Source organism: Equus quagga, chromosome 16, assembly GCF_021613505.1.
Source record: "Equus quagga isolate Etosha38 chromosome 16, UCLA_HA_Equagga_1.0, whole genome shotgun sequence".
In the NCBI taxonomy this organism is placed as follows: Eukaryota; Metazoa; Chordata; class Mammalia; order Perissodactyla; family Equidae; genus Equus; species Equus quagga.
Window position 1 is genome coordinate 52,192,659 of NC_060282.1, and position 13,807 is coordinate 52,206,465.

At 36.2% G+C, this 13,807-nt stretch overlaps 1 protein-coding gene across 1 annotated transcript in view; it reads right to left on the reverse strand.

Moving 5' to 3' along the window:
• Positions 1–1,289: 1,289 nt before the first annotated feature.
• Positions 1,290–13,807, reverse strand: part of PCMTD1 (protein-L-isoaspartate (D-aspartate) O-methyltransferase domain containing 1) — a 67,473-nt gene continuing 54,955 nt past the window's right edge. Inside the window, exons 5-6 of the mRNA XM_046641580.1 lie at positions 13,315–13,438; positions 1,290–4,810 (exon numbers count right to left, since the gene is read on the reverse strand). Coding sequence (XP_046497536.1) covers positions 4,443–4,810; positions 13,315–13,438 — 492 coding nt within the window. The 3' untranslated portion in view covers positions 1,290–4,442. The remainder of the gene's footprint in view (positions 4,811–13,314; positions 13,439–13,807) is intronic.

Below are 13,807 nucleotides of genomic sequence, written 5' to 3' on the forward strand. Positions count from 1 at the left end.
TCATCACTGTATAGACCATAGTAAGGGCTAGCTAAGATTTATTATTACATAAAAATGGAAGTAACTGTGAGAACTTCGTCAATGAAGAAATGAAAATAAAATGACCAAAAAAAACACAACAACCCATCAAGCAGTTATCTTATCTTTTACAGCAAAACTGCCTCATGGCCAATTAGTTACCCAGCAAAAATGCTTTCAGCAAAGATGTCTATGGTAAAGATGTTTACAGCAAAACTACTTAGAACTATTTGCAATACAGGTAACCGACAATGGATTAATATCGAGTCTACTTAAGGAACTCCTACAAGCCAATTTTTTTAAAAAGAAACTACCCGATAAAAATGGTACCAAAGTCTTGAATAGGAACTTTACAGAAAGAAAATCTAAAACCAAGAAACATTTGAAAAGATACAAAACCTCCTTAACAAGTAACAATGCCCCATATCACTTCACATTATCAAATTGGCAAAAATCACTATCAAATGTAAGGGAGGATATAGGATAATTGGAACATTTAAAAACTGCTGGAAGGAACATATATTGTTACACTATTTTGAGGAAAAAATTTGCACCATCTAGTAAAGGTGGACATATTCTATGGCCCAGTAATTCTATTCCTAGATGTACCACCTAGGAAGACTCTTGCACACGTACAGCCAAAGACATGTTGAATATTCACAACTGAATTATTTGAGGGAAGAACAAATGTCCATCAACAGTAGAATGAATAACTAAACTGTGAGTTGTGAATGTTAACATAACCATATACAATATAGACCAATCTCCAAACAGTAACGAAAGTGATAAATGAGCTGCAGAAGAATGCATACAAGTCCACTTATACAAAATTAAGCATGCATGAAGACAAATATATTGTTTAGAGACAAGCATACATGGTAAAACTATAGCAAAAAACAAAGTCATGATAAATACAAAAGGGTTACCCCTGAGAAGGGAGGGATGAAGATGAGACTGGGAAGGGGCACAGAGGTAATAGTAATGCTAGTAGTCAAACCTTGTAGTAGGTACACACGTGTACTTACATGCACGCTGCATTATTCTTCTTGAATCACTATTCCTTGTAATCTGCAGATATCTTATAAACACCTTTCATATGCATATTTTATCAAACTAAATTTTTTAAAAAACCTAAACTCTTCAGAGGTGGCAACAAGGAAAATGAGATGTCCAAATACAAACAGTATATCATAATTCAGCATAAATCCACAGGTGTATTGAGATTTTTTAAATTAAAAAAGAAGAGAAAAAAAAGCAAGGCCACTGGAGAATGATGCTTAATTATATGCAACTGTTTATTTAAAATAATTTTCCAAGTCGTCGCATAATTTAACAGGTTTTGCTTCACTTTTACCCTCTCATACAGCTAGAAACGAACACTTACATTTTTTGTACTTTCTTTTAACGATTATGTATGCTATTTTAATGACATTTTTGTTTATTAATACTAGAACCAAATATACAGACCAACAAGCAGTATAGATTTAAATTATCTTCTGGGTAGTTCTGGGTCGTTGACAGGTTCTTGGGTTTCACCAGATTGTTGTTAGTGCAATGGAGTAGATTTTCACTCCTGGCAACCCTGGCGAACACTGCCTGGTCTTTTTGCACCATCCTCTCACCTTCCAGCATTATTTCAGACAATGTTCCACTGTTATTCAAAAGGTTTTCACAACCAATCTTTTCAGAAGTGGGTGGCCAGGTCCTTCTTCCTAGTCTGTCTTAGTCTGGAAGCTCCACTGAAACCTGTCCACCACTGGTGACTCTGCTGGCATTTTAACTACTGGTAGCATAGCTTTCAGCATCACAGCAACACACAGCTGCCACAGTATGACAACAGATTGGTGGTGTGGTTCCCTGACGGGAAACGAACCCTGGCTTCATGATGAGAGTGCCAAATATTAACCACTCGCTGGATGTTATTTCAAACATCTCCAACTAGATGTCTGACTTAGAAAATCATGCTACTGCCCTAGGCCTACTTTCTCCCTGCAGAATAAAAGACTACATTCGATTATTTCTACTGTTTTATCTGGCTGTAAAACCCCATGAATATATTCCTCATCGTTTTCAGTTAATTTTACTCTGTCTTTATTTGATATTTCTCCATCTATAAAGCATAATTATCCATACTTAAGTAAACATGAATTCATTAAAAAATAAACACAAATCAAAATATTCTTAATCATTCTAATATATCCCCATTAATAAAAGGGCTTTCACTTGAAATTTTATTTTTTATTTCTACTTCTTTATTTAAAGTCAATAATAAAGCCACAACTGTAAAATGAATGCATTTAAAAGCACAAAAGATACATTTCAATGACAAAAAATATGCAATGATCATGAAAATCTACTGTACACTTCGCCAAGGTCAAGAGAATGAAAGACAATATGAAAAAATCAATTTTCAAACATATCCTTAACAAAAACTCTCTCCTGAATAGTACTATCATCAGCTAAGAATATGTATGTTACACATCTGGACACCAGCTCCAAAAACAACAAAGTAGGGGTGGGGATGCTAGGTAAAAGTATATGGGGACCAGGAACTCAAGATTAAATTTCTAAAACTAACATTTAATTCAAAAGAAAACGAACATTTCTAACAGATGACAATTGTGTGAAACTATTTTTTTCCTTGATAGAAATGAGATGGGGCACTTCTTAACAATAACACTTAGTAATCATCTGTGAAAAATTGTGGCAATATCCCCAACCCCTAGCCCCAGTCACTGGTATAAAACAAGTATCTTCCATGAAATTACCTTTCACATTACTAAAATATCCTCATTTACTTGGGATAATTCATGTTTATAATATGTTAAGCACTTGCTTTTAGACGTGTGGAATTCCCAGAGCTGAGATTTTTGAAACCATCTATATATTATTAATAGTTGAATCTTTGCAGAGATAGCAATCCTTTCACTCTACACTGATTAGGTTTCCTTAACCATACATATTTGATCAACTATTGTAATAGTGATGCTGGTGGTAATAAGTGATACTTTCAAATTTTTCCTTTTAAAAAATATATAATCCATGTAACACTAAGTAGTAAATATGTTATACTGTATACTCTCTTAACAAGGAATGACTGTTTTCAGGCCCTAGTAGGGAGAAAAGAAACAAACCAATAATGGCATTTACTACCTGTTTTATCATTGATAAGCTATAACTAACCTTCAAATGATGGATAGTTTAAGTATGTGATATTAAGCAAAAAATAAAAATTATTATAATTTTACCCAAAGAAATAGACAAACAAGGGAAGAAGTTAAATGAGGACAATGTAGGTCCCAAAGATTACACTATGATTATGAATCAGATTTTCAAAGCAAAATGCATCTACATACAATTTCTGTGAATTATTTCTTACACTACAAAGATGAATTTCAAAGCAAACATAGGCTACCTTGGCCCTGCCTTGTCAAAGATAAATATTCAGATGAACGAGAAGTTCCATTTGCTAAAGTGCACCTGCTGTCCAAATCTGCTCTGGCCCTGCGACTCAGCACAACCCAGAAACGTGGCTGTTACTCATGCTTACTCACTCACTGTGCTATCAACAGTCGCATAGAACAATGGCTTTTTTTTTTTAAACCCAACACTTTATACATTGGACTCTAGAAAAAACTATCTATCTTCTAAAATGCCAGAGAGTAAGATAACCTCATTATTTTTAAATACTGAAAATGTAAGGGGTCCATACAAATTAAGAGTTGTATTAAGTATATAGTTCTTAACTTCAGTATTCACTTGATGTGCTCTTAAAATCTCTATGAGAGAAGCAGATATTTTCCCCATGTCTTTTGGCAATAGATTCAAAAGCAAAAGTAGCAGTGCTGTTGAATTCCATGAAACTTTTTTTTAAAGCTAAATTATTCAATATCTGTATTGTTATTGCACTCATATATTGCCCGGAATACATCTATAGCAACTCAGCAATAGTGATTGCAACAAAAGTAAGGTAAGTGGGTCTACATAGCATTTGATTTCCTTACTAGATAAGAAAGTTTCCAGAGAGGATATGCAAATAACTGCGATTCAAATCAGATTATATACGCTCAACAGTTATTTAACCTTTTATAAAAGTAAGTCTAATCCTCACCACTACAAATCTGCAAGGAATCAGAAAAGGATTTACAGTACACAAAGTCTTGACTATTGTTGCATTCCACTCTTGGAGTCACTCTGAGTTAAAACAGTAATTTTTCCAAGATTTAAAGAAAAATATATTTTATAAAAAGGATTCTTTTAAATCACTGAATACATCATTTTTATTACTAAGACAGAAACAAGTTATACTTTTTCCACTATAATTTCCTCTGATGAAAGAAAGAATTCTCTTTTAACTCCTAACAAATGCTACATTTTCAAGACTAAAGGAATTATCAGTAGGCATTCTTTCTTCTTGATCTAAGTTATTTTTCTCTAAAGTATGTCAAGTAAGCTTTTAAAGATTCAGGGAGGGGGAGCTTCATGATTTTTTCTCTCAGTAAATTCTGAGGTGGCTCCTCTGGCTTCATGGCTTCACTGTGATCTTTCTCTTCCTCTTCTTTGTTATCTTCTTCCATTTTCTCATCCTCCTCACTGTCTAGAGGCTGAGGAATAAGCTGATTACCCACAAATACATAAGTGTTAATTCTCTGTTTAACTCTCTTTCTTTTCCTTTTGGGTGGAGCCCTCTGAGGAATCCCCTTAGCCTGCATCTCATCATTTATGAAATTTCTAAGTGTGCGTCGAATGTAAATACGAGCCAAGTCCTGGAGATTCCTGACAGCACAGGGGGCTAAAAAGAAAAACAGACACATACACAAAACATAAAAAGTAAAACGTTATATATTGTTCATTTTTTCACAGAAGAAAACAGGTATTTCTTTGCGAATGTTAGAAAACTAGAAAGTATAAAAACTCTGGCTTTTATCTAACAAAGGTTTCAGGATGCCTACTGTGTGTCAAACACCATTCTAAGTACTAAGGACAGTGGACAGTACAGAGGTTTATGTGTATAGATCCGTGTGTGTGTCCCATGTATATGCATAAAAATTCTTTGGAAAGATAAATGAGAACTTAGAAACAGAGTACATGAGAATTAAGTAGTTAGGGGACAAGAATTTCTGAAGAGATTTTATTCTACATATTTTTCTATGCTTTCTGATGTTGAAAACCATATGAAAAACTATCTATTCAAAAAACTCAAAGGGCAACCTTTGAAGAGCTGCCTCAGTCTGAGCTCTAAAGCTATTACACACATGCGTGCACACACACAGTTTCTATCTTTCTGTAAATCAACAAGTAGAAGTAGTTCACAGGCAAAGGGCCACCAGAAACCAGCATGATAAACAAACTTTAATAGCCCAAAGAAACACCAAAGATTTCTTTAAGTTATTGATGTACCAAATACATCAGAGAGTTGGAACATACCTGTCTGTTTCACTCCCATCTTCCACAGATATATAAATGCATAAGCCCTAGAACCACATACTCTTCTTTGTAGCCTGTTCCTATACTTTACACACAGAGAAATAAGTTCTCTGGTCCTCATCTGAAATTTATTTCTCCTAGTTTCCATCCTTGTGGAAATAAAACTATTACCAAAGATCCTTCTCAAATACCTAAACAAAGCAAAACATAACCCTCCCGACTTAAATATTAAAAAAAGTCATCATTTATTTTTTATTTCTTTATTTTTGGTACTCTTTTCTGGATACCTCCTTTCCAAATTTTTTTGTGCTAACATTTGAAATCCTGCCTTCTTTAGTTATTCATATGTGGTCTGTCTTTGCCATCAGACTGTGAGCCCAAGGAGGGGAGAGGCCGTGGCATTTCCTTTTCATACTTTGCACAGGGCCCTGTAGGTACTAGCCTTATACAGTACATTATCCTGTCCAAGGCTCAAAGTGTGCTTCCTGCGTTCTTCCCACCACACTCCAGTGCCTTGGACTATGCCCAATCACAAATTGGATACACCTTGTAGTAGCAGATAGAGTTTTTCATAAAACTCCAGGATAGGAGACTTTTTAGACCAATTCAAAGATCCCTTAACATATACCTATTTGGCCCACTACAAAACCCTTTCTTCGAACTGTCTTTTTTCAACTCCCTATTGAAATCTGAAATGGAAAAGAATTCCAAAGAGCCATATTGGTCATGTTCAGTTGGAAACCATTTGTTCTACTGTCTGGGCCTGCTCCCAACTATGTGAGAGGGAAACTGAAACATCCAACAACTGGAGTTCAAGTCCTGCTTCTCCCAATGATTAGTTTTGTGAACATGGGTAAGTAACAAAAGATGTGAGATCTCACCCCTTATATGTTAAATATGTTAAAATATCACCAGCTTTGCCTACCTTCCAAAATTGTTCATTAAGTTATGTAACATTCATTCAACAAATCTGTGTTAAACTACATACTAGATACCATTAAAGAACTCATTTAGACATAGCAGATGATTTAGACTAAGAAAGTCCTTGCTCTTATGAAGATTATGTTTGTGGGAGGGGGTGGATAAAAGATAATTATGGGGGAAAAAAAAAACCAACAGGCGATATGGAAAAAAATACCAATGACATAGAAAGGTCATTGGTACATGAGGGTATGACTACTTTTGATTGGGTAGTGCAAATGGTCTCCCTGAGCAAGCTGGTCTGAGATAGGATCTAAATGACAGAGAAAACAGCCATGTAAATATCTTGGGACAGAAGGAATATCAAAGCCCTAAGAGGTATATGAGGTTGGCATGCTCAAGGAGCTGAAAGAAGGCTAGTGTAGGTGAAGTTTAGAGCAGGAGGAAAATAGTAAGAGATCTGATCATGCATGGTCTTGGAGGCCTTGGTCAAGAACGTACATTGTATTTGCCATGCAGCTATTCAAGGGTTTTAATAAGGCAGAGGTTATAACGCAACAAAAATGATACTCTGGCTCCTCTGTAGAGTATGGATGGTAAAGAGACTAAGAAGGAGGTTACCTGGAACACTCCAGTAATCCATGAGACATATGACCACACTATGATGGAAATGGGCATAGAGGAGGGTGGCAGTAAAGATGAAGAATAGTGGATAAATTTGAAATATATTTAAAATATGTATATGTATATATATATATATATATATATATATATATATATATATATATACACTTTTTTCCTGAGGAAGATTAGCCCTGAGCTAACATTTGCTGCCAATCTTCCTCTTTTTTTTTTTTTGCTTCAGGAAGATTAGCCCTGAGCTAATATCTGTACCAATCTTCCTCAACTTTGTATGTGGGTCGCCAACAGAGCATGGCTGACAAGTGGTATAGGTCCGTGCCCAGGATCCAAACACGCGGTGAACCCAGGCAACCAAAGCAGAGCACACTGAACTTAACCACTATGCCGTAGGGCTGGCCCCTTGAAATATATTTTGAAGGGATTGCATGTGGGAAAGCTTTTGGCCCAAGCAACTGGGCAGACACTAATGTCAACTATTGACATGACAAAAAGGAAGAACAGTTTGGGGAGAAGAAAATCAAAAATTTGTTTTGTTTGTGTTAAAACCGAAGTGTCTATTACATATACAAAATGAAGATTTCAGGAATAACAACAACAATGACATACCAGTCACCATTTCCATGTTTTTTGTATAATAACTCAGTTAATGCTGAGTCAGGAAAGTGAAGTAGAGAGAGTTTAAATAATTTGCTCAAGCTCACAGACATCCTAAGTGATGTGAGTTGGGACCTGAATGCAGGCGTCTGAGTGTAGACTTGATGCTCCTTTCCAACCACAAGCAGTTAAATCAAGACTCTGGGACTTAGGGGCAAGGGCAGGGCTGGAGAAAGAAATCTGGGAGTCATCAGCAAGTTGTGACACAAAGACCAGGAAAATGCCCAAAGGAAGTGTAGACAGAGAAGAAAGGCCTAAAGTGGGTTCTGGAACAGGGGAGGGTGAAGAATAAACCTATAAAAGAGTTTTGGGAACTATAAAGTAGCTAAGAAACAGAAGCTATAATTGGTCTTTTCAGCTGGTCTTCGCACTTGAACTTCTCTCACATTACTGGTATTCTCTTTGCACACCTTAATTATGTTATTCCTCTGCCAAAACTGTCTGCTATTCCAGGGACACTGTTAGAATGATGAACTTCCCAATCCTAAACTATCAGAATACCTGAACTTCATAAAGAACCAACTAGACCCAGAGTGGAAAAGAGATTCAGACTTGACTTTAGCAGTTTCTAATACTCAGAAGTCCTAAAATAGCATCCACATAGGCTTCATTTAAAAATTATTTTGAGGGGCCAGCCCCGGGGCTGAGTGGTTAAGTTCGCGCGCTCTGCTTTGGCAGCCCAGGGTTTCACCGGTTCAAATCCTGGGTGCCGATGTGGCACCGCTCATCAAGCCAGGCTGATGCAGCATCCCACATGCCACAACTAGAAGGACCCACAACTAAAAAATACAAACTAAGTACTGGGGGGCTTTGGGAGAAAAAGGAAAAATAAAAAATCTTTGAAAAAAAAAAGTTATTTTGAATGATACAAAAAATCTCAGCCCTACCTATTGAAAAATCCCCAATAGTTTCTATTAACATTCTCTTGTTTCTAATGCTTCCAGTTATGAGATAAGAATTTAAGGTACTAAACAATACTAATCCTGACTGCAATAAATTTTATTCTGAATTGAAGCTTTCACTTCAAAATTACAATTAAGGATATCTCTAATATACACATGTAAGCTCTATTTGTTTCGCAAAAGGAAGTCTCTATTTAGATTTTATAGGCACCCAGCAGTCAGCACTTTCATTTTTATTTGCTAAGAAAGACTGAAAAGGGCATTTTATTTAGGTAAAATCCACAAAACTGAGAATTTTTGGCCATTTTTAAGCTACAAAAACAGCAACTTCAAACAGCTCGATCTGGTATAGTGTCACAATTTATGAAGTCTCTTTTGCCCCTTGTCATACTGTGATTTATACTAAGAATTATACATTTGGCTTCTCATTCCTGACACAGAGCTCCTAAGACGCTTGGAATTCCCTAAGCGATAAGAGCATAAATGATGTTCCTAAGAAGTTCCTTTCAACCACACCTGAGTTTACGTTAATGAGGTGACTTCTGGTAAGCCCCTAAGGATGCTCGGCTGGTTGTCAGGGTGAACCAACCATGTGATTAGAGGATTGGAACTTTCAGAGCGGAGGGGGCTGGAGGTTTGAGTCAATCAGCAATGGCCAATGATTTAACCAAGCCTCCGTAAAAAGCTGTAGCCAAAAGGGTTTAGAGCTTCTGGGCTGATGAACACATGGAGGTGCTGGGAGGATGGCACACCCAAAGAAGGCATGGAAGCTCTGCATCCTTCCCACATACATTGCTCTATGCATCACTTCCATCTGGCTGTTGTTGGGTCCTTTTATGACAAACCGATAATCTAACAAGTGAACTGTTTTCCTGGGTTCTGTGAGCCACTCCAACAAATTATCGAACTCTAGGAGGGGGTGATGGGAGCCTCTAATATATAGCTAGGCTGTCAGAAACACGGGTGACAACCTGGACTTGGGACTGGTATCTAAAGTTGGAGAAGCGGACAGTCTTGTGGGATGAAGCCCTTAACCTGTGGGGTTTGTACAGGTTAGTGTCAGAAGTGAGTTAGATCACAGGACAGCTAGTTGGTGTCTGCAAAGAAGTGGAGAATTGCTCAACGTGGAAAAACCCACACATCTGGAGTACAGAAGTATTGGGTGGGTGGTGTACAGAGGAAACAGTTTTCCTTTAGTTGGTGGAGAGTTTTTCCTTTACCCCTTCTAAAGGGCCTGCCCTGAGCATTAAGCACTGTATCCTTATTTTTAGAATGTCTTAGAACAAAGAAAAAATAAAAGAGAAATATGACTTTGAGTTGAATAAAAATTAGTGATAAACCTGAGGAAAGTTATAACTACACTTGAGCAACTGTTTATATGAACAATTTCATAGCTACAAAATACAATTAGCCAAGAATATGCATGTGTATTGTTTTAGTTTTTCTTGTACTAATATTCCTTCATATTTTAACTCCGTACAATTAATGAAATAATGTTCTCTGAACAGAAAGCTATTTTAACAGAAAAGGAAACTTGTTCTTATTCTCCATACATCCTATTAAATTTTGACAATAATTTTCAAAACATTTTTCATTAACTGAACCTTACTACACAAGCTTTTTTTAGAAATTCATAATTCCTGACTCATTTTTATGTTGGTAGCTTTTTTTCCTTTTTATTATAGAGACTTCCAAGCATATAGAAAAAGAGAGTCACTAGTACAATGAACCCCATATACCAAATACTCAGCTTCAACAATTATTCCTTATGGCTGATCTTACTTCATTAACACTCCATTTCCTCTTCCCATCCCTCTCCCAGCTTATTTTGATGAAAAATTTAGACATATCATTTCACCTTTAAATATTTCAGAGGTGTGACAGGCTTTTTTAAATTTAGGTTCCTCCCCCATTTTATCCTTTTCCACTAAATTTATTCCTACTTTACATTCAGTTATAAATGTCAATCAACCCAACCAATAGCAGTCTTATTAATTATCTAATCTGTGTTGATTCTTTAAAATAGAGAACAAAAATTGTTCATTTATAGCATATCATCATTCATGCCATTCATAAATTATGTTACCATAAAACCACATTTACAACCAAGACTCTCCTAAAACACTTAAATACCTATGGCACAGAGATCTACAGAGTACTCCAAAAGTACACTATACAAGATGCACATTATACTTATGATTATGCCATTGTCAAAACCAAATTGTGCCAGGAAATTTTTTCATTACTTCTCTTTATGACTCACCAACGTGTTATGATAGGTTAAATAAAACTGTCATAAATAAACTACAATTCTAATGTTTGGAAAATAGAAACAAGGAAATAGTTTTGTTACTATTGTTGCTTTTAGGAAAGAGTTTAAGTATTCAATATTATAGTATAGTATAGTCTACTATACTATATAGTATACACATTATACATACACATTTATACATACATACATACAAGTATATATGAGCGTGCTGTGTGTACAGTCTACTAAAAAGTAGACTTCACTGAAATATCTGTATAATGCAGGTGAACATAAGCGACAATTGCTTGATTCTGGTGCTAGAAAGAAGGAAGTCCCTTTTGGCCCCAGAGCACACCTAGCATGTGTGCTACTCTTTTTGACTAGACTGGAAGGAAGTTTAAATTTAACATTTCAGTGTAATAACTTCCACATTTCTAATAGAATGAGTCTTTTTTATAATCCTTTTTTTATCATTCTTACTTTACTTTTAGTTTTCCTTACGCTCAAGTTTCCTTATATAATAGTTTTATGTGGATTTGTTGTGTAGATTGGCTTAAATCCTTTTCATAAGTAGCATACACTACCAAAAAGTATATCTGAAAAAAATGGCTGGCAACACTTTCTAAATTATGAAAGGTTCAAAATTTTTTTACAACTGAGTGCCTAATTTCTCTCTAAATGAGGTCAAAATAAGAGCATTGTGTCAGAATTTATGAATCTTACAAAGCCATAAAGAGTGGTCAACAGGTCTCCTTTGGTGGCAGCTCGTGTTAGAGAATGCCAGTGAGCCCTCTCCCACGGTCCTGAGGAAAAGCCCTCCATGTCATTGACACTCTCGAAGAGTGACATTTACCGCAGAGTTCCATGGGTCTCTCTGCATCACCACACTTATTCCTCCCTAAGGCAGGAGTGGCTTGCATAGTTTGGGAGTGTGTAAGAAGCTGCCATGGGTGGCTCCTTCCTTTCCTTTCTTTTCCTCTGGGATATGTCTACTTACAAGTGGACATATGGAGCTCTGCTCACCCATGTATTTACATGGTAAGTTCACATGGTGGGGGCTGGCCAGTGCTGCCTGTAACTGGGTGACTTAAGTCTGTCTAATTTAAGGGTGCAGACCTAAGCCATATTCTCCCAACTACTTTGGTTGCTAAAAAGTCGTCATTTCAATCCCTAGCTATCTGATCAAGTTCATCTCTCCACTGCTAACAACCTGAGCGGGGAAAATGGGTGTAATTTACTGACCCTCAAAATCCCACTTACTACATGCCAACCACTTTATAAATACTACTTCATGTAATTCTCAAAACCATCCGAAAAGGCCATAAAATTACCTAGCTTAAAAGAGGGTAAAATGAACACTGAAAATAAAAAATTTCTCCATAAAGCCAGGGTCCTATGAAATATATTCATTTAAAAAGCAAATTAAAGCAAGAGGTCTACTATGGTAAAGTTCATTTTTGGTAAAGAACTTTACTTAATGGTTTCCAAAACCACAATATATGCTAAAGCAATTAATCCTATTCTCACCTCTTCCCTCTCAAGATCTCAAGAGCCCCCACTAAGTTGGTCACTCTCCTTCCTGAAATACTTTTCTTTCTTGGTTTTCAAACCGTGCGCACTGGTGTCCTCTCATCTCTCTGGCCCACCCACTGCTAATACATCTTCCTCTGTCTTATCTCTGAATTTGCTGGACCGCAGGTCCAATCCTAATACCTCTTCTCTATCTCCACTCTCCCCTAACTGTTCCCATCCTTTCTCATGGCTTAAAATGCCATACTTTATGTTGAAGATTCTCAATTGATACCTCCCTTGTGCACATTTACACCCCCAACCACTTCACTACTTGACACTTGAATGCTAATAGAAAACTCAAACATGGTCAAAATAAAATATCTGATCTTCCTACATCTGTTTCCAAACTACTGCATTCCCAGTCTTCGAAACAGCAATAAATGGTACCATCACTTAGTTAGCTACTCAAGGAAAACTTTAAACCCTCTTTTTCCTCCACCAATGTCTACACAGTCCACTATTTTTCTACCTTCAAAAACTATATTCAGATCAACACTGACTTTCTCCTTGAGTGTAAGAAAAGTCTTGTATGATCTATCTTCTACAGCCTAACCAATGAGCTTCAACTACCCTAAAACTTATTTCTGGTCTTAGAACGACCAAGCTCTTCTCAGTCTAAGCAAAGATTTGCTTGCTGTCCCTCTGTATGAAAAATGATGCCACCAAATTTACTATAATTAATAAATTCATTTTCATTTGACCTGCCCCTTCTTCTCATGTTTCCACAAAGGCAGCTAAGTGTCTGGTGCAAGCCAGGGGCTTTATCCCCAACACACAAAAAAATCTGAACAAATCCTGCATATATTGAATATATTACTACTGCATATTTATTTAGTTATTCCTAATTATATAGTCCATTAAATCTCAAGCATAGGAGTTTAACAACATAAGTCACAGTTCAAGTGGAAAGGATCAATAGTTACTTACGGAGTCCCACAGAATCTGGTTTGCCATTATCATTCTTACTTGGTTGCACAAGTGGAGCAAATGAAACAGCAAGGATATTTTTACTTTCCCAAGTGTTTTGTCCAGTTCGCATAATTTGTGTTAACTATTTAGAGGGAAAAAAGAAACAGAATAGCTTAATCCTGGAAATGTGATCAATTTACAGTCACAATTTTGTTTTAAAGAATAACTGCCAATTATTGCTATATAATCACTTGTATCTGAATGCAACCAAATTCTTTCATTTAAATATTTACCATAAAATACTAGAGTAGGAATCACAAATATTTACTGATCAAGATATTTAAATGCAAATGGAATATCCAAATATGACCAAGTGACTCCCATGTTATATTTGGGGTCTGCTTCTAGGGGTATTATTCCAATCCAAACCTGCCAAAGGCTCCCAAAATATATCTCTCATAGGTTCAGTTGTTTGGTTAAAGTATTATATTAATAAAACTATGTTTTGATT